General features: G+C 44.6%; 1 protein-coding gene across 1 annotated transcript; it reads left to right on the forward strand.

Annotated features, from left to right (window-relative positions):
* LOC113876089 (zinc finger protein 665-like) lies at positions 1–24,657 on the forward strand. Its single transcript, XM_027514915.1, has 4 exons — positions 1–104; positions 12,204–12,274; positions 16,672–16,820; positions 22,394–24,657. The coding sequence occupies exons 2-4, from the start codon at positions 12,218–12,220 to the stop codon at positions 24,576–24,578; spliced, it is 2,391 nt and encodes a 796-aa protein (XP_027370716.1). The 5' UTR covers positions 1–104; positions 12,204–12,217; the 3' UTR covers positions 24,579–24,657.

Consider the following 24,657-nt stretch of genomic DNA (forward strand, 5'->3'; position numbering starts at 1 on the left):
CCAGTGGTTGAGGAGTCTCGAGTCTCCCCTTCGACGCAAGCGATTCTACAGCCAATTCCCGAAGCCGAGACTTGGTAGATGCGGCCGACCATTGGAAACGTGAGGTACTTTTTTTGTTTTTGTTGTTGTTGTTAAGCTGCGCCTGTGGGGTCCCCTCTCCTTCCTATCCGTGGTCTCCAGTCACTTCGCACCTCGCTATTCCCCGACCCCTTCCTCCAGCCCAAATAAATTCAGTCGTTGTGAGAGGCCCAGGGTCTAGTTTCCTTTGGATGTAAAATCCTGAGGTAACACATACAGTGCACGAAATACGTAGTATTTTATAAGGAAAAAGTCATTTTAATTATGACGTGGCACTTGATAATTTTATAAGTATCAAATCGCGTGTTCAGGAAGTAGTCTAGAATTTCAGCTTTGGGACTGGTGCTGGAGCTGAAGTTCTTTCTCGAGTGGTAGGGAAGAGTATTACTGTCCTTTTCTGATGACTAAAAAGACTCTTCATTTGTAAAGACTTGATTACAAAGACTCTTCATTTTAGGAGATTATTTTCAGTGATGCTGGTTACTTGTATGAGCATTAGAATCAAAGAGAAATATAAAATGGTCGCAGTGCTCAGTCAGATCCCCCGGGACTGTAGCCTGCCAGGCTCCTGTGTCTATGGGATTTCCCAAGCAAGAATACTGGAGTGGGTCTTTGTTACCTCGCTCAGTCCTATCGGACTCTTGGCAACCCTGTGCCAGTAGGCAGGGTTTCCTGCCCTTCACCATCTCCGGAACCTGCTCAAACTCCTGTCCATCGAGTCGGTGATGACATCCAACCATCTCATCCACTTTTCTGCCTGCCTTCCATCTTTCCCAGAATCAGGGTCTTTTCCAGTGAGTTGGCTGTTCACATCAGGTAGCCAAAGTATTGGAGCTTCAGCATCAGTCCTTCCAGTGAATATTCAGGGTTGATTTCCTTTAGGATTTGTTATGGAAAAATGAGAATCCAGTGTCGCAAAGCACACCTCGGAGGACACTCAAAGACAGCGGAGTACAGTTTATTACCCCAGCAGGTCCAAGGGGAATCGGTTCTGAACAAGGACCCTGACATTTTCGAGAGACTCGGTTTTATACCCCTCGTACTCTTGCCTGGAAAACCCCATGGATTGAGGAGCCTGGAAGGCTGCGGTGCATGAGGTCGCTGAGGGTCGGACACGACTGAGCGACTTAACTTTCACTTTTCGCTTTCATGCATTGCAGAAGGAAATGGCAACCCACTCCAGTGTTCTTGACTGGAGAATCCCAGGGACGGGGGAGCCTGGTGGGCTGCCGTCTATGGGGTCACACAGAGTCGAACACGACTGAAGTGACTCAGCAGCAGCAGCAAGTGACTGTTTACATGTGCGCAACTTTTTTTGATGTATATGATTTCGTTTTACAACATGGAGGTGTAGGGAGAACTAACAATTAAGGTTAAAGGGGAACAATAATTATACTTCATGGGGGATATCTTCATTGTGAATCTAACCTGGGCAGCCTGACCTTAACTCCAATCTTTGCTATCTATGGGGAGGGAGGTCTCCAAGGAGACCTGGTTTTACTTTAAAAATAGTTTCCTCATTCTTGGGCAAAGTCGGGGCCCCGTTCACATGCTGTCTTAAGATGGCTGACAGGCCTCAAGATGGAGTTCCTCCTGCCCTCCTCAAAGCAGCCCCAACAGACTGATGGTCTTCAGGGACTCCTCTTGCTGTACAAGAGTCTGCTCCAGCACCGCAATCCAAAAACATGAATTCTTCTATGTTCAGCCTTCTTTATGGACCAGCATTCAAAAAGCAAAACTTTGATTCTAATTTTTATATCATAGGCTCTTCAGATAAAACATTCAGTTGCTTAAGCACTGCATAAGAACATTATGAAATTTTTATTTTCTACTGTTCCCCTTACATAATTGTTGAAATGGAGATGATCTGCAATGTATATATAATATTTAAATCGTGAATAATGTTGATAATGCCATTTATCATGTTTTTAAAATAGTCCACAAAAATGTCTCCTTACCTATTACACCTTTCATACAGAGGGTTACCATATGCAGCTGTTTTTGGTTAGATATCACATCCAAAGACTCAATGGCAATATGTTAGGGGCTTCCCTGGTGGCTCAGACGGTAAAGCGTCTGCCCGCAATGCGGGAGACCCGGGTTCGATTCCTGGGTCGGGAAGATCCCCTGGAGAAGGAAATGGCAATCCACTGCAGCACTCTTGCCTGGAAAATCCCATGGATGGAGGAGCCTGATAGGCTAGAGTCCATGGGGTCGCAAAGAGTCAGACAGGACTGAGCGACTTCACTTTCACTTTAGGTGACAGGTTAAAGCAAAATCAAACAAAAAACCCGTGAATTTAATTTGAAACTGTATATGATATTAAATATTTGCTGCTGCTGCTGCTAAGTCGCTTCAGTCGTGTCCTACTCTGTGCGACCCCATGGACCGCAGCCCACCAGGCTCCCCCATCCCTGGGATTCTCCAGGCAAGAACACTGGAGTGGGTTGCCACTGCTAGGAACTTGATATTTGGAGAGAAGAAAATACAGTCGACCCTTTGTATCTGCATATCCATGGATTCAATCGAAGCATGGAAAATATTTGGGGAAGAAAATCCATGATATTCCAAAAAACACAACTTGAATTTGCCACTCATCTCAACTATTTCCATAGCACTTAACGTTATATCTGGGCTTCCCTGGTGGCTCAGATAGTAAAGAATGTGCCTGCATTGCAGGAGACATGGTTTGATCCGTGGTGAGGAAGATCCCCTGGAGAAGGAAATAGCCACCCACTCCAGTATTCTTGCTTCCCCTGTGGCTCAGACGGTAAAGCATCTGCTTACAATGCAGGAGACCCGGGATCGATCCCTGGGTCGGGAAATTCCCCTGGAGAAGGAAATGGCAACCCACTGCAGTATTCTTGCCTGGAATTTCCATGGACGGAGGAGCCCGGTAGGCTACAGTCGGTGGGGTCGCAAAGAGTCGGACATGACTGAGCGACTTCACTTCCAGTATTCTTGCCTGGAGAACTCCCGGGACAGAGGAGCCTGGCGGACAGAGGAGTCCGACTCCATGGTGTCGTAAAGAGTCGGTCACGATGAGCAACTAACATTACATTATTTTGAATATAGGGACCTTTGTTGTCAATGTGATGCTTTTGCTTTTTAACTTCCCTTCCAGGAAGCAGAGGTCTTTTAATTTCCTGCAGTCACCTTCCTCAGAGATTACACTATTGAATTGTTCCGCCCCGCCCGCCGCGCCCCGAGGCCCCGCCAGTCTCACTTTCCCAAGGTGCAAGGCAGACCCGGCTTCCCTCCATGACCCGCACCCTGACAGCTTGTCTCCGCTTCCCCAGGCCGCCCCCGCCGTTTCAGTGCTGGCCCGCGCAGCTTCCCACATCCGGAAGCGGAGAGCCGGCGGTGCAGCTGTCTTAGCGCGGCGTGAGTTTCTCTCTTTCTTAGTCACACGTGCCGCTCTCACTCGGCTTCCTTCGGTACCCCGAGCTGAGGGTCTCTGCTGACTCTAAATCCCCGCGCCCGCCCTACCAACCCCAGCAAATTCAGACGTCTCTGTGAGCGGCGAAGGGGCGCCTCCCTTTTGGTTTAAAGTCTGCACTGCAGCCGGTTCCTGCTTTTGGAACTCTGAAACGCTGCGTTTCGCACCTCCTTCCGTCTTAAAACCATTTACTGTCCCCTCTGCACTTCCTGCGCCGCATAAAATTCTCTTCCACGAGGTGGGCATTTACGCTCCGCGGTCCTCAGCCTCGCCTTCTCGGTCCCCGGAAGCCACGTCCTCTCCCAGGTCCTGGGATTCTGGGGAGCGCGCCCCGCTCTTGAGACCCACTCCCTGTCAGCGCCCATATCTCCTCGGCCTTGTTTCATAATGACCTTTCCCCTGATCCTGTGTCGGGGTGGGTGACCTGGGCCAACCACTTGACCCCCGTGGTTCTTCCATCCCAAATTCCACCAGGTGGAATTTGGCCCTTGCAGGAGGAGGACTTCTTGAATAAGAGGGCGACAGTGGAGAGGCAGTTCACACAGAGAGCCCGCAAAGGGGATACAGAAGTTGGAACCTTGGCTTACAGAACAGTATCCTGGTGGGAGATGAAGGGGGCTCCGCTGGCAATGCGGGAGACCTGCGCTCGATCCCTGGGTTGGGAAGATCCCCTGGAGAAGGGAACAGCTACCCACTCCAGTATTCTGACCTGGAGAATTCCATGGACTACAGCCATGGGGTCGCAAAGAGTCAGACAGGACTGAGGGACTTTCACTCACATCCAGTAATTGGAGGAGCTGAGAAAGCAAGCAAGGTGAAAGGAAGCGTAGCCACTTGGGGGTGCCAGAGAGTTGGGAGGAAGGGAGGGCAGAGATGGAGGAAGAAAGGCAGAAATTCTTGGAGATTGAGGATCATCAAGGAGGTTGGGTTAGAAGCATTTTGCAGGGAACAGATGGCAGAGAGAGGCCGGATGGGAGTCAGGGAAGAAGTAAAGAGTAGGACAGGCACAGCTGGAGAGCAGAGGAGAAGAGAAAGGGAGAGAGATGGAGAAAGAAGTAGGGAAACAGATCAACTAAATGAAGTGGAAACAAGTAGTGTGCAGGTGAGGGAGAGGACTAGATCCAGGAGAGGAATTGGTTGGATAAGGATTATGAAGTCGTGATACATTGATTTTTGACTTACCTCATAGCTCAGTCAGTAAAGAATCTGCCTGCAATGCAGGTGACCTGAGTTAATTTCTGAGTGGGGAAGATCCTCTGCAGAAGGAAATGGCAACCCACTCCAGTATTCTTGCCTGGAGAATCCCATGGACAGAAGAGTCTGGCGGGCTACAGCCCATGGGATCGCAAGAGTCTGACACGACATAGTGACAAAACGACCACATTGATTTTGCGCTTTAGGGTCTAATAAATTTAAAACTTGCTTCTTTACATTATACAGATGAGAACTGCAAAACTTCTGTCTGTAAGGCTTGTGCATTTTCTAATTATTTGTATTAAAAGATACATTTGCAGAACCGACTCTCTTACTACATGGTGCCTTTTCCAGGAACATTAAACATATTCTTTGTGATCGTTTTCCTTTTTGCTTTCTCCTTTCTTTCCAGTTAATTCTTTTTGTAGCTTGGGATAGATTAGATCATTCAATACCTAGATCATTCAATACCGACTTTCTTGTAAAGAATTATTCGCTTCTGAAATAAAATTTGTTGCCCTCCTGTAATTAATTCGTGTCATTGTTTTCTAGGTATGCTATGTTCTCAAATGTTTTTTTTTTCACTTGACACCATAATTCTTCAGTGGAAAAATTTTTAACAAGCGGATTCACTTTAGGTTTGTTTCATGTTTATTTGAGGCCCATTTGCTGTTTCTTCTTGATGTTATATTTTCAAAGCATTTTTTTGGTAACTAGTAAATAGATGTAGACTGTTTTGATGAGTACTGAGGAAGAATGCCAGTGATCTTTTATATTAAGAGTGATGACCTAATTTAAGCAGTTAGTCTATATTCCATTTTCCTCTCTTTTATGTGATCTGGTAACTAGTGAGCAATGAGGTGATCTGATGATGTTTGCCTCAGGTCTAGAATCTGAGCAACAGTGACCTCTGAAATGATTGGCCAAATTGGGTGTGTGACTGTGTGTGGCAGTTCTTCTTGGAGGGAGAGCCCAGGTGTTATTAGAATTTGAAATGGGTCCCAGTTTTGCAAAATGAAAAAGGACAACAGTCGGATGGAGGCAGGAACATATGCTTAGAGTTAGATTATCAGCAGATGTCTTCTGTGAATAAGGGTCAATCTGCAGGGAGGCCTCCCACCTCCACTGGCTTCCCCGTGTCCTCAGGGCAGCATCCTGACTCCTCAGGTGGCTCCACAGCCCTTTGTCACCCTCAGGTCACTGCCAGTGTCTCCAGCCTCATCCTGGGAGCTGACCCCATTCTCATGGTCAGTCTGTCCTGGTCACACTCACTTAGTCCTTGTTCATAGACACCAAAACCTTCTCTGTCTCGAATCTTAGTTTCTACGCTTGCCTTTTTGGTCATTAAATCACCGTGGCCCTTGCTCTTTCTGTTCTTTCAGGTCTAGGCCAGCGAGGTCTCCCCATCTCCTTCCCATATTAACCAGGTTTGCTGCCCCTATATTAATCACCTTCATCAGAAATGCCCTTGTCCTCTGACTGTTGGAGTCTTTCCTCTTTTCCCTTCATTGAAGGATGCACCTCTTCCTCCCTCGATGCTCACAGCATCTCGTTCTGGAGGTGAGGACTAGGAACATGGGCTGGGCTGAAGAATTCTCAGGGGAGACAGAGGGGACAGGATAGGTGATGATGGTTCCTGTACCTCTTCTGGACATTTCAACTCTAATTGATCCTTACCCCATGTGGACACTTAATCACTGAAAAGGAAAAAGATGTGGGGCATCCTAATGAACCCGATAGATGTAGTGTCTTGAGATGTCCCCATGTTTTAGTCCACTGTGTCACAGGTCACTGCAGCCCCCAGGTTTTCTAAGCTCTGACCACCCAGGGAACATCTTGGACAGAGGCCAGTTCATCTGCTCAGAGCAGGGGATGCTGAGTTTACTGTGGTTAGAGTGGCCAGAAGGTTTGGAATCCAAGGGGATATGAAGGAGTCCCCCCCCCCCCCCTTCCTTAAAGACCTGGGATATGTTCCAGTTAGCTCCCACTCGGGAGAACAGGGGTCAGTGAGACTGGGGTCTCTCTATCTTTGTTAATTCTTTACTGAGCTCAATCCAACCAAATCTCAAGGGCCTGTTAAACTTTCTGATATCCCAAGTTGCGATATCTGATATCCCAAGTCAAGTTTTCCCAGGAGGGCCAGCTCCTTGGTCTCTCTACTGAGTGCCGAGTGTCCTTGGATTTGCAGCTTGTGCGCAACTCTGTTGCGATGCTCATGCCCTTGGTCTCTGCTGTTTATCCCTCTTGTTCAACCATGCATGAAGAGGTATAAAAATGGGGGAAAGTGAAGGGGAGTTTGTCAGAGTCTCCAGGAGGCTTGTGGGAGCAAGAGTAGGCCTCTGGATGAACCCAGTGAATTGGGGGTGTGGTATGTATATGTGTGTGTGTGAGAGAGAGAGACATTCATACTTGTGGGATTACAGGGTGTGTGGAACTGTTGACAAAGGTGGTCTCAGTTCTACCTGGAGGACCTGAATGTGGGCTCATGGCCGATTGTGGGCTGCGTGGAATGGTGGGTGTGCCATAGTGTCTTAGCTCAGTTTCCCTGGGACACAGATGCTGTGACTGAGGTTTGCATGACTGGGTTTCGTTGGGAAACAAATGATCACACCTCTGAAGGAAGGAAGGAAGGAAGTGGAATTGGGAAGAGGCCTGTTACTCTGCCACGTGTTAGAATCAAGGCCTGAGCTGAGTCCACAGAAAGGTCTGGGTGCAGGAGGATGGGCATAGTGGTCCCAGAGAAGGGGGAGGGGATCCAGGAGGTGCCCCACAGCACCCCCTCCACACAGTGGATTTTCTGGTGTCTTTAGGGAGGGCAAGAATCAGACCCGTAGAATAACTGTCATTAAAATTCAGGAGATCACTTTGTGGATTACCTGTAGTTTTTCTGTTAGTTTAAGTTACTAATGAAGAAGATTTCAGATGGAAGGTAAAAAAAGAGAAGTTGGTGTGTTCCTGGGAAGATGTTGAAGTTGCACTGGGGCGTGTGCATCAGCCTACACATCTGTCTTGTATTATTAGATTTTGGTGATGACAGTTTGGGGCTGCTGGGGTCACTGTGACTGATAAGATGTCTTGAGTCTGGTTGGTGTTTGGGCGTCTTCGTGTGTATTATTCCATCATTAACACAGGAGTTGTTAAGGCTTGGAACCTTCTGGGGATTGCCTAGCAGCATGGGTGGATTATTACTAGGTCTCTGGGGAGTGTGTTGGCCCAGATGCAGGTTTGGAAGTTTCTTTCAGCCTCAAAGCACAATGGTTGGGCCTCAGCTTTGATGGCAGAAGACTTTGCCATGATGCAGTGAAGGCTTGTTCTTAGATTCCGAGGGTTATCAGCTCCACAGTAACCTGTAGTACAGAGGCTTATTCTGGAGATGACGCAGCTGCTACTTGTTGCTGCCAGCGCAGTGGATTCCTCTACTGTTCTCTCATCGTCTTTACAGGTCTCGGGCGTCTGCCATGTACATGCACAGTACAGTTAATGGTTGTAAACGGTTGAAGGCAAGTAAATGGTACATGGAAAACAGTATGGAGTTACCCAAAGATTAAAAATAGAACATGCATAGGATCGCGCAATCTCACTTCTAATTATATAGCTGAGAAAAGCAAAATTTTTAAAACTGTTTATGTATTTGGCTTTGCCTGCGTCCTGCAGGATCTTTGGTTTCAGTGCACCGACTTTCTAGTGTGGTGCTTGGACTTAGTCCCTCCGCCGCCTGTGGGGTCTTAGTTCCCCCACCAGCGATTGAGCCCACATCCCCCACAGAGCTAGGCAGATTCTTAACCACTGGGCCACCAGGGAAGTCCTGTGCAAAAATCAGTATTTTGCAGGAGTAACCTGCACTCCCGTAACCCATACTATATGATTCACAACAGCCATATGTTGTAGAAACAACCTGAATGTCTGTTTCCGCCGAGTGGATGATGAAACCGTGATGTGTGTATGAGACAGGCTGGGTCCTGGGACCTTTTACTGCAGTTCTCTTACCTGGATGAACGTCTTCTCGGGCAACAGACCTCAAAGAAAGTGTAATTGAACAAAAGAAGTATAACCACATTCATGAGCGGACAGCAATTCTGAACAATGAGTAAAAAGACCACAAACCAAGCTTGATTTCTGAGGCTCCAGAAGCAAAAGCAGGTCACTTCCCGTGATCCCGGCTCACAGCACCTCCGGGGGGCGTGAGGCGGAGCAGATCACCTCAGCTTCCTTCCAGCCATAAGCAAAGGGATCAGCTCATCCCCCTTTTTGGGAGGACCAGGGGCACACACTTCTTTTTCTGTCTCTCCTTACTGCAACAAGAGTCCCAGTAAAGCCTTTCTTGAAATTCCCCTCTGGTCTCATAACTATTTCTATTGATTAAAGAGCCCCAGGATCCAGGTTGAAAACATGTACGTGTAAGTGTTAGTCACTCAGTCATTCAGACTCTTTGCGACCCCAGGGACTGTACCCTGCCAGGCTCCTCTGTCCATGGAATTCTCTAGGCAAGAATACTGGAGTGGGTTGCCATTCCCTTCTCCAGGGGATCCTTCCAACCAAGGGATCAAATCTGTCTCTTCTGCATTGCTGGCAGATTCTTTACCTGCTGAGCTCCCAGGGAAGTCCTCATGGGTAACCCAGGCAAATATACACACATATTTGTAATGGCATATTCAGTTCAGTTCAGTTCAGTTGCTCAGCCATGTCTGCCTCTTTGCCAGCTCATGGACTGCAGCATGCCAGGCTTTCCTGTCCATCACCAACTCCCAGAACTTACTCAAATTCATGTCCATCGCATCGGTGATGCCATCCAACCATCTCACCCTCTGTCATCACCTTCTCCCACCTTCAGTCTTTCCCAGCATCAGGGTTTTTACCATTGACTTGGTTCTTTGCATCAGGTGGCCAAAATATCGGAGTTTCAGCTTCAGTATCAATGATTCCAAGGAATAGTCAGGAATGATTTCCTTTAGGATTGACTGGTTGGATTTCCTTGCTGTCCAAGGGACTGTCAAGAGTCTTCTCCAACAGCAGAGTGCAAAACCATCAATTCTTCGGCACTCAGCTTTCTTTATACTCAACTCTCACATCCATAGATGAGTACTAGAAAAACCATAGCTTTGAGTAGATGGACCTTTGTTAGTAAAGTAATGTCTCTGGTTTTTAATATGCTGTCTAGGTTGGTCATACACATAGCTTTTCTTCCAAGGAGCAAGCGTTTTTTAATTTAATTGGTGCACTCATCATATGCAGTGATTTTGGAGCCCCCCAAAATAAAGTCTAACACTGTTTCCACTGTTTCCCCTGCTGTTTGCCATGAAGTGATGGGACCTGATGCCATGATCTTAGTTTTCTGAATGTTGACTTTTAAGCCAACTTTGTCATTCTCTCACTTTCATCAAGATGCTCTTTAGTTCTTCTTCACTTTCTGCCATAAGGGTGGTGTCATCTGCATACCTTAGGTTATTGATATTTCTCCCGGCAATCTTGATTCCAGCTTGTGCTTCATTCAACCCAGCATTTCGCATGATGGGCTCTGCATGTACGTTAAGTAAGCAGGGTAATAGTAGAGAGTCTTGACTAACTCCTTTCCCAATTTGGAACCAGTCTGTTATTCCATGTCCAGTTCTAACTGTAGCCTCTTGACCTGCATACAGATTTCTCTGGAGGCAGCTCAGGTGGTCCAGTGTTCCCATCTCTTTAAGATTTTTCCACAGTTTGTTGTGATCCACACAGTCAAAGGCTTTGAATAAAGCAGAAGTAGATGTTTTTGTGGAACTCTCTTGCTTTTTTGATGATGCAGTGGATGTTGGCAATTTGATCTCTGGTTCCTCTGCCTTTGCTAAATCCAACTTGAACGTCTGGAAGTTCACAGTTCACATACTGTTGAAGCTTGGCTTGGAGAACTTTTAGCATTACTTTGCTAGCATGTGAGATGAGTGCAATTGTGCGGTAGTTTGAACATTCTTTGCCATTGCCTTTCTTTGAGATTGGAATGAAAACTGACCTTTTCCAGTCCTGTGGCCACTGCTAAGTTTTGCAGATTTGCTGTCGTATTGAGTGCAGCACTTGCACAGCATCATCTTTTAGGATTTCAAATAGCTCAACTGGAATTCCATCACCTCTACTAGCTTTGTTCATAGTGATGCACCTTAGCCTGACTTGACGTTGCATTCCAGGATGTCTCACTCTGGGTAAGTGATAACACCATCGTGGTTATCTGGGTCATGAAGATCTTTTTTGTACAGTTCTTCTGTGTATTCTTGCCACGTCTTCTTAATATCTTCTGCTTCTGTTAGGTCCATACCGTTTCCGTCCTTTATTGTGCCCATCTTTGCATAAAATGTTCCCTTGGTATCTCTAATTTTCTTGAAGAGGGATCTAGCTTTGCCATTCTATTGTTTTCCTCTATTTCTTTGCATTGATCTCTGAGGAAGGGTTTCTTATCCATTCCCATGTAGATGGAGATTTCTGTCACTTGGAACAGCTGGGGTGAATGTAGGGAATATTATGCTAACTGAATTAGGACAGACAGGGTAAGACTGATATTCTATGTGCTCGCTTATCTGTGGAATGTAAAAATGTGAAACTCACTAGTACCAGACAGTGGGATGGTGGTAATCTGGGGCTGGGAGGTGGGGAGGCTGGGGAGATGTTGGTCAAAAGGTACAGACTTTGAGTTGTAAAATGAGTGGGTCCTGGGGATATGTGTGCAGCACGCTTACCGTTGTTATCCTATTCTGTTACTGCCTGCTGGGAATTTGTCAGGAGAGTACGTTGTCAGTGTTTTCACCACACACAGAACATGGGAATTTGGAGATGATGGATGTGTTGGTTCGTGGATTGTGATAAATATTTCACAGTGTACACGTGTCACATGATCACATGGTGTATGATATATGTACACAGAACCCTTCTCCTTAGTCTCAGTAAAGCTGGAAAAGAAGAAAGTGGGAGATGGCCTGGACTTAATCCTTCACTAGTGCTCAACACAGGCATCACATGAGAGCATGAGGCATTTTGCCCAGGCATGTTTTGTACCCCTCCCCCAACAGACATGCTCCTCAGGTTCTCATGTGGGGCCTCGCCCCAGGAATGTGCACAGGCCACAGATGATTCCGATCTGGATCCTGCATTGAGCACCAGGGCTCTTGGCCTTCACTTCTGAGACTGAGATCGGGCCCTGGGGGAGGGGAGGGCACTCTGCTCTGAGTGGGGCTGGACCAGGGCCTACTGTGTGACCTGAAGGGGATCATGGGGTCAGCGGAGGTCCCCCTGCTGCTGTGGACATGAAGCCTCACCAGGAGGGGAGTGTGATCCGAGAGAAAGTGTGGGAAAGTCCCGTGTTGGTCTCTCTGTGGGAGTTGACCGTCCTGAGTCCCTCCTGAGACAGTGGCCACAAAGCACTGTCTGTTCCACACGATGAGGGCTTCCCTATGTGAATAGTTGGGGCTCAGGAAGGGGGTGTGTTGACCATATGCATTAAACAGCATGTTTTCAACTTTCATGATAGAACTGTGAAGACTCATGGACGAAGGAGCCCAGAAGAGGAAAGAACAGGAGTCAGGCATGGCTCTTTCTCAGGTAGGGTCATATTCTCAGTGGATTCTCACACTGCCTTCCTGAAATGCCCTTCTCTGGACTCGCTAATCGTGTCTGACTCTGAAGTATCCTGTCTGACTCCAGTACACACGCACTCACCTGGGGCCTTCCCTCAGGGCCTGTCATCTCCACTTAGATCCCGTCTCCCCATGACCCGGTGACGTGGACCTTGTGAGGAGGCTCCCGTGAGCACCATCCTGGGCAGGGCTTCTCACCCATGGGTTGGAGACAGGGTCTCGGTGCTGTTGGGCAGCAGGGGTTGCTTAGGGCCCATCTGGATGCGCTGTCTGCTCTCTTTTAACCAGGGTAAAGAAGCTGTATATGGACCTCAGGTATTAACATGTACAGTATCGGTAAAATCTGCCAAAGAGGCCAATGAGGGGAAATCAGTTCTGACTTTTTATAGTACATTTAAAACTAAATGAGCACCTCCTTGAAAACTTAAGTTTTTGGGAATGGAATGGAACGTTCAGAAAGAGATGTCAGGGCTAGGGAGTGTTTCGTTACACCATCTAATTTAAACTGTGAAATCAGGCTTACTAATTTTTTTTTCTTTCTTTTTTGACCACATGATGCAGCTTCCAAGGTCTTAGTTCGCTGAGTAGGGATTGAACCTGAAACCCTGCAGTGGAAGTGAGGGATCTTAACCACTGGACCATGAGGGAATTCTCCAACTTTACTAGTCTTGATTCAGTATTTTCTTAATGGAATAAAATAATAAATTGTGGAGTTTATTAATAAGTACATACCTAAAATTAATGATAAAAATCACATTATTTTAAAAATATATTTATTTCCTGTACTGTATCTTCATTGCTTCAGTGTCTTTTCCCTAGTTCTGGCGAGTGGTGGCCACTCTCTGGTTGCAGTGCACACGCTTCTCATTGCAGTCGCTTCTCTTGTGTTGCAGCCCAGGCTCTAGAGCGCGCCGGCTTCATTAGTTTCACCTCCTGGGCTCTACAGCTCTGTCTCAGGAACTGAGACTCATCGTCTTAGTTGCCTCTCAGCATGTGGGATCTCAGACCAGGCAAAAACCCACATCTCTTGCATTGCCCAGTGGATTCTTTAAATACAGGTATTTTATAAAGATTAGAAGAAATCTTCTGTGTTATTTTCTGCTTGTATTACTTTTAATTTTTTTTGAACTAGAATAAGATAATGTTGACGAATTCCTGGTGGTACAGTGGCTAAGAATATGCCTGCCAACGTAGGGTGCGTGGGTTCCATCCCACGTCCGGGAAGATGCCTCAGAGCAACTAAGCCCATGGGCCACAACGACTGAGCCTGTGCCCTAGAGCCCGGGAGCCAAAACTATGGATGCCTGCACTGTCTAGAGCCTGTGGTCCAAAACAAGAGAAGCCACTGCAAGGAGAAGCCCGGGCACTGCAGCTGCAACTAGAGAAAGCCCACTCACAGCAATGAACACCCAACATAAGCAAAATAAATAGGCTTTGAAAAAGAAATAGAATGTTGACAGTTACTGAATGAAGAAGTAAAATGAAAGAAGAGAATGGGAACCCACTCCAGTATTCTTGCCTGGAGAATTCCATGGATAGAGGAGCTGGAGGGCTGCCGTCAGCGGGGTTGCAAAGAGTCTGGCATGAGTAAGCAGGTAAAGAACAACTTCCACACACAGTAGATTGAGCTCTGAAAAACAAATCTAAGTGTCTAGCTTTCCTCCTGCAGATTCTTCAGTGACTTCCAGTAGCTTTTGGAATAAAGTCCCAAATCCATAGATCTTGCATAAATTAGCCTCTGCCTGGCATCACCCCATGTACATTCCCTGTGTGCCAGTCATACTGGCTGACTTGCTGTTCAGTGAATATCTTCCTGCCTCAGAGCCGGCACTCAGGCTGTTCTCTCTGCTTGCAACACTCTTCTGTTTCCCACCTTGCCAATCCTAAGTGTTTCTTCCTCACAGAGACCTTGTCTGATTTCTCAGTGTAGCTTAGACTTTCTGTTTAATCTTGTCTTAGCACCAGGCCTGTGTCAGAGCACTTATTTCAGTAGTAACGTTAAAATTGTGGATGAAATCGGCTGGCTGGCTGCTAGATGATGAAATTGGCTGGCTGGCTGCTAGACTGTAAGCTCCATCATGTTCACTGCTGTATTTCAAGTTTGACGCACAAAGCTGAGGCTGAATGAATTTTGATAGAATGAAAGAAAAAAAATAAAGACAACTCTTTTTGTTTAAATCAATTGTGTGTTTACACATGCATGCATGAATGCATGGATATATAACTCCGTGGTTTTATTACAAAAACATCCTCTCATAAATAATGGTGTATTCTTTGTAGCAGTTTCAGTTCTATCTTAAGTGTATTTCATGGTGTTAAGTTTTTTCTGCATCATCACATGAATGATGTAAATTGTAGTAAGATTACTGACATTGTGTGGGTCGCGATGGGAGAGGGTGTGACCCTGTATCGTGACCATTTATGCTGTTCTATTGTATTTCAGCTTCCTTGAACTTGTTTCAGGTATTTTCAGGAAACTCTCTGTGGATGCTCTTTCCTTCTCTGGTAGTTAACTGGTTGATTCTCTAGGTTCAGTTGTCACTCCCAACCACCTGAGCTCAGGTACTGTTGGCTTATTTCTTAACAGTTTGATCTGAGCGATTAGTTAGAGTGACAGAATTTACTCCTCAGGGTGACTGCAGCCATGAAATTAAAAGACGCTTACTCCTTGGAAGGAAAGTTATGGCCAACCTAGATAGCATATTGAAAAGCAGAGACATTACTTTGCCAACAAAGGTCCATCTAGTCAAGGCTATGGTTTTTCCAGTGGTCATGTATGGATGTGAGAGTTGAACTGTGAAGAAAGCTGAGTACCGAAGAATTGATGCTTTTGAACTGTGGTGTTGGAGAAGACTCTTGAGAGTCCCTTGGAATGCAAGGAGATCCAACGAGTCCATTCTGAAGGAGATCAGCCCTGGGATTTCTTTTGAAGGAATGATGCTAAAGTTGAAACTCCAGTACTTTGGCCACCTCATGCGAAGAGTTGACTCATTGGCAAAGACTCTGATGCTGGGAGGGATTGGGGGCAGGAGGAGAAGGGGATGACAGAGGATGAGATGGCTGGATGGCATCACTGACTCAATGGATGTGAGTCTGAGTGAACTCCGGGGGTTGGTGATGGATAGGGAGGCCTGGCGTGCTGCAATTCATGATGTCGCAGTGTAGGACACAACTGAGTGACTGAACTGAACTGAACTGAAGGTGGACACAGATCTTTCTCTAACATGGTGTTATGTTGATGACAAGTTCATCCGTGTAAAGTCTTTAGGATAATGCTTAGTTTGTAGGAATTGCTGAAACATCTGTTGTCAGTGTGATGATGTCATCATCATCACAATGTGTGTTCTTTAAAAGTCAGTGTGTTTTCATGTTCATCGCAGCACTATTTATAATAGCCAGGACATGGAAGCAACCTAGATGTCCATCAGCAGATGAATGGATGAGAAAGCTGTGGTAGATTTACACAATGGATTATTACTCATCCATTAAAAAGAATACATTTGAATCAGTTTGATTCAATTCAAATTCAATTCAAATCAATTTGAATCAGTTCTAATGAGGTGGATGAAACTGGAGCCTATTATACAGAGTGAAGTAAGCCAGAAAGAAAAACACCAAAACAGCATACTAACATATATATATGGAATTTAGAAAGAAGATAACGCTAACCCTGTATGTGAGACAGCAAAAGAGACACAGATGTATTGAACAGTCTTCTGGACTCTATGCGAGAAGGCGAGGGCAGGATGATATTGGAGAATGGCACTGAAACGTAAAATATCATATGTGAGACAGATCACTAGTCCAGGTTTGATGCATGATACAGGGTGCTTGGGGGTGGTGCACTGGGATGACTCAGAGGGATGGGATGGGGAGGGAGGTGGGAGGGGGTTTCAGGATGGGGAACACATATACGCTCATGCCGGATTCAAGTCAATGTATGGCAAAACCAATACAATATTGTAAAATTAATTAATTAAAAAATAAATAAAGTCACAGTGGACTTTGTCATCTCTGAAGACACCAGTCTTGCTGTAACTCATCTAGATCGTGAATGCCACTCTGTGTTGAATGTTAACACTTCTGCATAGACAACCCAGTCTTGGTTTTAATTTCTGTATTTTTCATGTATTGTCCACATACATGACAAATTCCTGTTGATTGCAGGATATCATAATCTTAGGAAAAAGAGGAAATTATAAATTCGATTGCAGACCAACAGTTTGCTTCAAGCAGCTTTTAAAGTATCTGTCAGAGTATTACTTCATCTGAATTGAGCGTTACCCCTCTCACCTCTTCTCATTTTGTGTGAAACTAAGAATCTTCCTCAGGGCCCATTGGTGAAATGTGTTTTCATTTCAGGCACAGTTGACCTTCAAGGATGTGTTCATAGATTTCACTCCCGAGGAGTGGGAATGCCTGGACCCTGCCCAGAGGACCTTGTACAAGGATGTGATGGTGGAGACCCTCGGGAACCTGCTGTCTGTGGGTGAGGATCACTTCCCTCTGAAGTGGGGATCTGCCCTGGGGTACCTCTGCATGTTCCCTCTTTACCTTTTGAGATCTCCCGTTTTTCTTGACTAAGCTCAAAACCTTGTTGACTCACACATGTAAAGCTTCCTGATTGGCATCAGGAGTTTAAACTTGTCTTTCCTTCAGGTGACCTGCCCACTGTGTGATGCACAAGGAGTTTCTCCACAGCTTGAGTGTTTATAAAGCTGATTTCAAACTTTGAAATATCCAGTTGCCTGTTTTCTAGCCCTGTGTTCTTGGTTCAGTAGTTCTTAGATAGGAACTAGATACCTGCTGCATGTTGTACTGTATATTATACTGTTCCCTGTGCATTCAGAAGGAGACAGATAGTAAATTCATTTGAGAAGTATTTTTCTGTCGGTTTATAATATCCTCACTCCTTGGCTGACAAAAGAACTGCATTCTACACCTGCCTATGCAGGAGACACGGGTTCGATCCTTGGTCTGGGAAGATCCCACATGTCACAGAGCAGCTACGCCTCTGTGCCTCAACTACGAGCCAGCACTCTAGAGCCTGGAAGCTGCAACTACTGAGCCCACATGGGACAACTCCTGAAGCCCATGCACCCAGGAGAAGCCGCAGCAAGTGAGGAGCACGAGCACTGCAACTGGAGTGTAGCCCCTACTTGCTCAACTTGGGGAAAAGACAAAGCAGCAGCTATCACTCACCCCTGCCAAAGGAAATGAATACACCGATGTATTAAAAATAACAGATGCATTTAAAAAAAAAAAAAAAGAGGTTGGATTCTGGAAGAAGCCACAGTATATGGCATTACTTCCAAGTAGGAAGTTCTGTTTCTGATCTGAACATTATCTCCATTCTTGTGGCACAAGGAAGAAGACCCCTGGATTGTGGAGAATGAAGTGCTAATAGCAAAAATCCAGACGAGTGGGAAAGTATCCACAGTGTGATCACAGGTCAACTGTCACAAGGACAGAGAGGAAGCCACGCCGTTCATGGTGTTTGGGAAACTCTCCAAGTGGGAGAGTTCTGTGAGAATACAGATGTTTAATGTTTGTGAACTCTCACAGGATATTTTTCTTCTCCCTAACTTACAGCTCTGTTCTTTGACATGTGAAATGTACAGCACCCTCCAGTGGTGCTGTAGCACCCACAGAGATGAAGGCAAGATATTTTTTTTTTGGCCTGTACTGGGTCTTTTTTGCTATGTGGTCTTTTGTCTATTTGAGACGAGAGAGGGCTATTCTCTAGAGTGGGAAGCACAGTTACTCATTGTAGTGGCTTCTTTTGTTGTGAAGCACAGGCCCTAGGCACACGGGCTTGAGTAGTTTTACCACACAAGCTCAGTATCTGTGGCTCATCAACTTAGTCTCCGTGACATGTGAGATCTTCCTAGAACAAGAATCAAACCCATGTCTCCTGCATTACTAAGCAGATTCTTACCATGGAGCCACCAGGATGTTAGGGAAATTAAATAAATAGTTTTGTTTAGGCTTCAAGACAAAGCAGTGCATTCCTCTGACCTAGCTTCTAGCCTGCATGGAAACTGCCCTGAGTGTGAATGTCCTGACTGTCTCCTGTGAGTGCAAGTCTTGCAGCACCATAGGTAAGATAGAGGACAAATCTTGAGATTGTTCAGCCTTTGCAGGGGCCCTTGCCAACCAAGGCCCAGGCTTAGCACCATCCAAGGCCCAGGCTTAGCACCATCCAAGTTGGATCCTTCTCTCTGCCTGCTGCTAAGTCGCTTCAGTCGTATCCAACTCTGTGCAAAGCCATAGATGGCAGCCCACCAGGCTCCCCCGTCCCTGGGATTCTCCAGCCAAGAACATTGGAGTGGGTTGCCATTGCCTTCTCCAATTCTTTCTGCCTACCGTGAGGTAAATAAAGGTAACTTAAAACTGCAAAAAGAAGTATGTGATTTGTGAGGATGATTATCCATATTACAATGTCACATTATATTTTGGTTGATCAAATATTCACTTTTTAAGTCGACTCTCTTTAGCCAGCCCACAGCTCCAATGTGTCCCCATACTGCCCTTTTTCTCTCCATTCTTTGTCCTGTTGTGGCCTTACACCCCTCCCAACCCCTCTGTCTCCCTCTCCATCAGCTGGTCCCCTTCTAACTGCCCCTGTCTCTGAGGGGGGAGCGGGAGCCCAGGTTCCCCCACCCTAGCAAGTTTGTTAACCCCTTTAGATTCTTCTGATCAAAGACCCCCATCTCCCTGGAGAGACATTCCAAGATTTTTGAGTCCTTCTGTCCCTGTTATCACAGTCAATTTGAGCACTGTTCAATCTGTGTTGTAGCCATAAAGCTGTGACTATAGAAAGGAATGATAACTTGTTTGATACAGGATGGCCATGATGTTGTTTAGACTCTGGAGAAAACTGGTTAAGATGAATTTTTTTTTCCTTTGAAAGTGCAAAACCGGTTCTTTTTACATGTGGAATTAAAAATAGCAAGCTTGCTAAAAAGGCGTGCCAAAAACAAAGCTTAAGGTTAACCTTTGCCAGGGCTTCCCAGATTACTCTAGTGGTAAAGAACCTGCCAGCCCCTGGGAGAGACACAGGAGACGTGGATTTGATCCCTGGGTAGGGAAGATCCCCTGAAGAGTGAATGGCAACCCACTCCAGTATTCTTGCCTGGAGAGTCCCATCATGGACAGAGGAGCCTGGTGGGCTGGAGTCCACGGGGTTGCATGGGGTTGGATAGGACTGAAGCGACCCTGCATAGCATGCCACCTTTGCCATGTCCTTGAAATACGTAACCCATTTTTCCAGAGATTTCAGTCTTGGGCAAATTAGAATTTTAAACCATGGCGCAGGGGGGTGGGAAGAAAAGGGGAAAGAGATTTTAAATCTCAAGCAGGAAAGTATGAGAGCTCTCAAGTCTGTCGATCTGCATTTCTGTTTGTCTCAGTGTGTGTCTTTGTTTTTGGATAATATTGCTGAGGTTAATTTGTAAATGAGCTCTAATTCAATTGTTTGTAAAAAAAAAAAGTAAGCACTTTCAAACCAAACAACTACAAGAGAAATTAACCTAAATGAATTTCAGGTTCACGTGAATTGGGAAATATTCAATATTAAATATCTAGTATTAATGTTTGTTTGCTAATCTAATTAAGACAGGTCTTGAGTCTTCAACATTGTCTAATACTTTTGTTGTACCTAGGTTTAATGTTAAGCAAGTTTGTCAATAGTTAAAGTAACTCAGGTGAAGAGTTTTAAGGAAAGAATGTGAATGCAATGGAGCTTTTAAATAAGCTCTATTAAGAATGATTATACTTTAGAAATGTCTGTCTAAAATAGTCTCTCCAGATGTGAATAACCTGAACTCCTGCTGCTGCTGCTAAGTCACTTCAGTCGTGTCCGACTCTGTGTGACCTCATAGACGGCAGCCCACCAGGCTCCCCTGTCCCTGGGATTCTCCAGGCAAGAATACTGGCGTGGGTTGCCATTTCCTTCTCCAATGCATGAAGGTGAAAAGTGAAAGTGAAGTCGCTCAGTCCTGTCCGACTCTGAGTGACCTCATGGACTGCAGCCTACCGGGCTCCTCCATCCATGGGATTTTCCAGGCAAGAGCACTGGAGTGGGGTGCCATCGCCTTCTCCAATTAGTGCTGTTAGGTGGCACTAAAAAATAAATAAATAAAATTTATTTGTTTTTGGCTTTGTTGCTTCAGGTCTTTGTTGCTTCAGGGGATTTTCTCGACTTGCAGTGAGCAAGGGCTACCGTGTAGTTACGGTGCGTGAACTTGTCATTCTAGTGGATTCTCTTGTTGCAATGCGTGGTGTCTGTGTGTTTGCTCAGTAGTTGTGACTCCCCAGCTCTAGAGCACAGAATCATCATGTGTGCCCTACAGGCTTAGCTGTTCAGGCATGGGGGAATTTCCCAGATCAGGGATCAAACCTGTGTTACCTGCACTACCAGGCAGATACTTTACCTCTGAGCCACAAGGGAAGCCCCAAAGCTTGTTCCTTTACATATATCTTGGAGCCAATGAACTGGGTGAGTTTAGATTACTGTGTAGATAGGGAGTTGATGTATTGAATGATTATTGTGTAAGTAGAGAATTTTTCACTTACAATATAACTGACATGAACCACTTGTTAATGTCATAAAATGCCTATATGTCTATCTACTGATAGATTTCTAAGAGGTATTTGGAAAATGGTTTATTTTTTTATTTTTTAAATTATTTTAGGGAATTCCCTGACAGTCCAGTGGATAGAATTCAGTAGTTTCACTGCAGCTAGCCTGGATTTAATCCATGGTCAGGGAACCAAGTTCTCAGAAGCCACATGGTCCACAAAAAAAAAAAAAAAGCAAAAAAAATATATGTATAGTTTACAGAATTCTTTATTTTCTCAATGCAGTATTTTTTGAACAGTTACTAACTGCCATTTATTTTTTACATTATTCATTAGAATGCTTCTTTTGCATTGTTTACCATTCCAATGTGTTGCCTGATTGATGCTTGTTTGCTCAGTTGCTCAGTCCTGTCTGACTCTTTGTGATCTCATGGACTGTAGGCCACCAAGCTTTCCTATCCACGGAATTTTTTTAAGGCAAGAATAGTGCACTCGGTTGGGATTTCCTGCTCCAGGGGATCTTTCCAACCCAGGCATTGTATCCCCCTGTGCCGTGTCTTCTGCATTGGCAGGCAGCTTGTTTACCAGTGAGTCACCTCTCTAGTCCTGTATGTTCTTTACCATTTAAATATGTATAAATATGCATAAAGTGTGTACAATATACCATTAGTTTCTCCTCAATTATGAGACAGCAGTGTGTTTAGTACAAAGTAGGATGAGTTTTGAGGTCATGATGGGACAATGTGTTTTCTTTGAGAACTGACATGAGTTTGCATAAATGAATGTTTTCTGATTGTGTTTGAAACTACACTACCCTAAAATTAATTTGAATTACATATGATCATTCTTTTTTAAAGAATTCTATTCCTTTAGTTTTCTATAGTTTTGAGATCATCTTTGCGAAGATTCATAATTCTGTTAGGATGAATATGGCTTTTGGTATGAAAGTCATGTGTTTGACAAATAATTTATTTATGAATTGTAACTAATAGAATACCTGTGGTTCTTTATGTCTTGTAGATATGTCTCAGATAGATATGATCAAGAAATTACAGGCAAAAGCAGACAGTGGTAAAGGGGAAATTTTTCAAAGAGTGATGTTTGAAAGAGCTGAAAGCCTTGAAAGCAAAGATTTTCACCTCAGGAAGATGCAGGAAAATATAGATGACTTTGACTGTCTGCGGACAGATGATGAAAGAAATGACAAAGGATTGTCTACATCCCATAACAAAAACCTCACTGATGGAAGAGATCATCATAGTAGAAGTGATGCAGAAAATGGAACTTTTGAAAGGCACGGATCAAGCTTTCAGGATGAATCGCAGATGATGCAATCTGAAGGGATAATTTTTGAATGTAGTCAAGTTGTGACAGACGTCAGTGCCTCAGGTTTATCATCTCAGAGAACTCTTAATGTCTGCAAAGGCTTTTCTCATAAAGATGAGAATGCTGTTATGCATCCTTCAGAACTGTTACCAGACCATGAAACACAAAATAAAAGACCATACAAATGTAATGAGTGTGACATAACCTTTCTTCAGGACTCAGAACTCACTAGACATCAAAGAATCCATACAGGAGGAAAACCATACAAATGTGATGTGTGTGGCAAGGCTTTTAATCAAACTAGAAAACTTGCGATTCATTGGAGAATTCATACTGGAGAGAAACCACATAAATGTGATGTGTGTGGCAAGGTCTTTAAGCAAGCTGCAAAATTTTTAATTCATTGGAGATATCATATGAGAGAGAAACCATATAAATGTGATGTATGTGGCAAGGCCTTTAGTCAAACTGCAAACCTGGCAGTTCATCAAAGAATTCATACTGGAGAGAAGCCATACAAATGCAATGTATGTGGCAAGGCCTTTAATCATAGTGCAAACCTTGCTGTTCATCAGAGAGTTCATACTGGAGAGAAACCATATAAATGTGATGTATGTGGCAAGGCGTTTAATCAGACTGCAAAACTTGGACTTCATCAGAAAATTCATACTGGAGAGAAATCTTATAAATGTGATGTGTGTGGCAAGGCATTCAGTCGTACTGGAAACCTTGCTGTTCATCGGAGAGTTCATACTGGAGAGAAACCATATAAATGTGATATATGTGGCAAGGCTTTCAGAGTAACCTCACACCTTGCTGATCATCGGAGAGTTCATACTGGAGAGAAACCGTATAAATGCAATGTATGTGACAAGGCATTTAGTCGTGCTGCAAACCTTACTGTTCATTGGAGAATTCATACTGGAGAGAAGCCATATAAATGTGATGTATGTGGCAAGGCCTTTAATCACACTACAAGACTTCAACTTCATCAGAGAATTCATACTGGAGAGAAACCATACAAATGCAATGTATGTGAGAGGGCGTTTAGTCACACTTCAAGCCTCAGTGTTCATCGGAGACTTCATACTGGAGTGAAACCATATAAATGTGATATATGTGGCAGAGCCTTTAGTCAAACTGCAAGCCTTGCTCTTCATCGGAGTATTCATACTGGGGAGAAACCATATAAATGTGATGTATGTGGCAAGGCCTTTAATCAGACTGCGAAACTTAGACTTCATCGGAGAATTCATACTGGAGAGAAACCATATAAATGTTGTGTATGTGGCAAGGCCTTTAGTCACACTACAGGACTTGAACTTCATCAGAGAATTCATACTGGAGAGAAGCCATACAAATGCAATGTATGTGACAAGGCATTTAGTCATAGTTCAAACCTTACTGTTCATCGGAGACTTCATGCTGGAGAGAAACCATATAAATGTGATATATGTGGCAAGGGTTTCAGTGTAAGTTCAAGCCTTGCTGTTCATCAGAGAGTTCATACTGGAGAGAAACCGTATAAATGTGATACATGTGGCAAGGCTTTTAATCAGACTGCAAAACTTGGACTTCATCAGAAAATTCATACTGGAGAGAAATCTTATAAATGTGATGTGTGTGGCAAGGCATTTAGTCGTACTGGAAACCTTACTGTTCATCGGAGAGTTCATACTGGAGAGAAACCATATAAATGTGATATGTGTGGCAAGGCTTTCAGAGTAAGCTCAAACCTTGCTGTTCATCAGAGAGTTCATACTGGAGAGAAACCGTATAAATGTGATGTGTGTGGCAAGGCTTTTAGTCAAGCTACAGGCCTTGCAGTTCATCAGAGAATTCATACTGGAGAGAAACCATATAAATGTGATGTATGTGGCAAGGCCTTTAATCACACTACAAGACTTCAACTTCATCAGAGAATTCATACTGGAGAGAAACCATACAAATGCAATGTGTGTGACAAGGCATTTATTAGTGCTGCAAACCTTAGTGTTCATCGGAAACTTCATACTGGAGAGAAACCATATAAATGTGATATCTGTGGCAAAGGTTTCAGAGTAAGTTCAAACCTTGGTATTCACCGGAGTGTTCATACTGGAGAGAAACCATATAAATGTGATGTGTGTGGCAAGGCATTTAGTCATACTGGAAACCTTGCTGTTCATCGGAGAGTTCATACTGGAGAGAAACCATACAAATGTGATGTGTGTGGCAAAGCGTTTAGTTGTACTGGAAACCTTGCTGTTCATCGGAGACTTCATACTGGAGAGAAACCATACAAATGTGATGTGTGTGGCAAAGCGTTTAGTCGTACTGGAAACCTTGCTGTTCATCGGAGACTTCATACTGGAAAGTAACCATGTAATTATGGTATATGTGCCAAGGCTTTCACTGTAAGTTCAAGCCTTGCTGTTCATCAGACAGTTGATACTGGAG

This window comes from Bos indicus x Bos taurus, chromosome 18 (assembly GCF_003369695.1).
Source record: "Bos indicus x Bos taurus breed Angus x Brahman F1 hybrid chromosome 18, Bos_hybrid_MaternalHap_v2.0, whole genome shotgun sequence".
NCBI lineage: Eukaryota > Metazoa > Chordata > Mammalia > Artiodactyla > Bovidae > Bos > Bos indicus x Bos taurus.

Excerpts from the sequence above, each read along its gene's own strand:
- LOC113876089 (XM_027514915.1), top strand. The coding sequence starts at position 12,218 with ATGGACGAAGGAGCCCAGAAGAGGAAAGAACAGGAGTCAGGCATGGCT. Across the intron at positions 12,275-16,671 it reads CAGGCATGGCTCTTTCTCAG|GCACAGTTGACCTTCAAGGA; the intron begins GTAGGGTCATAT and ends TTTTCATTTCAG. Across the intron at positions 16,821-22,393 it reads GAGGATCACTTCCCTCTGAA|ACCATACAAATGTAATGAGT; the intron begins GTGGGGATCTGC and ends ACAAAATAAAAG.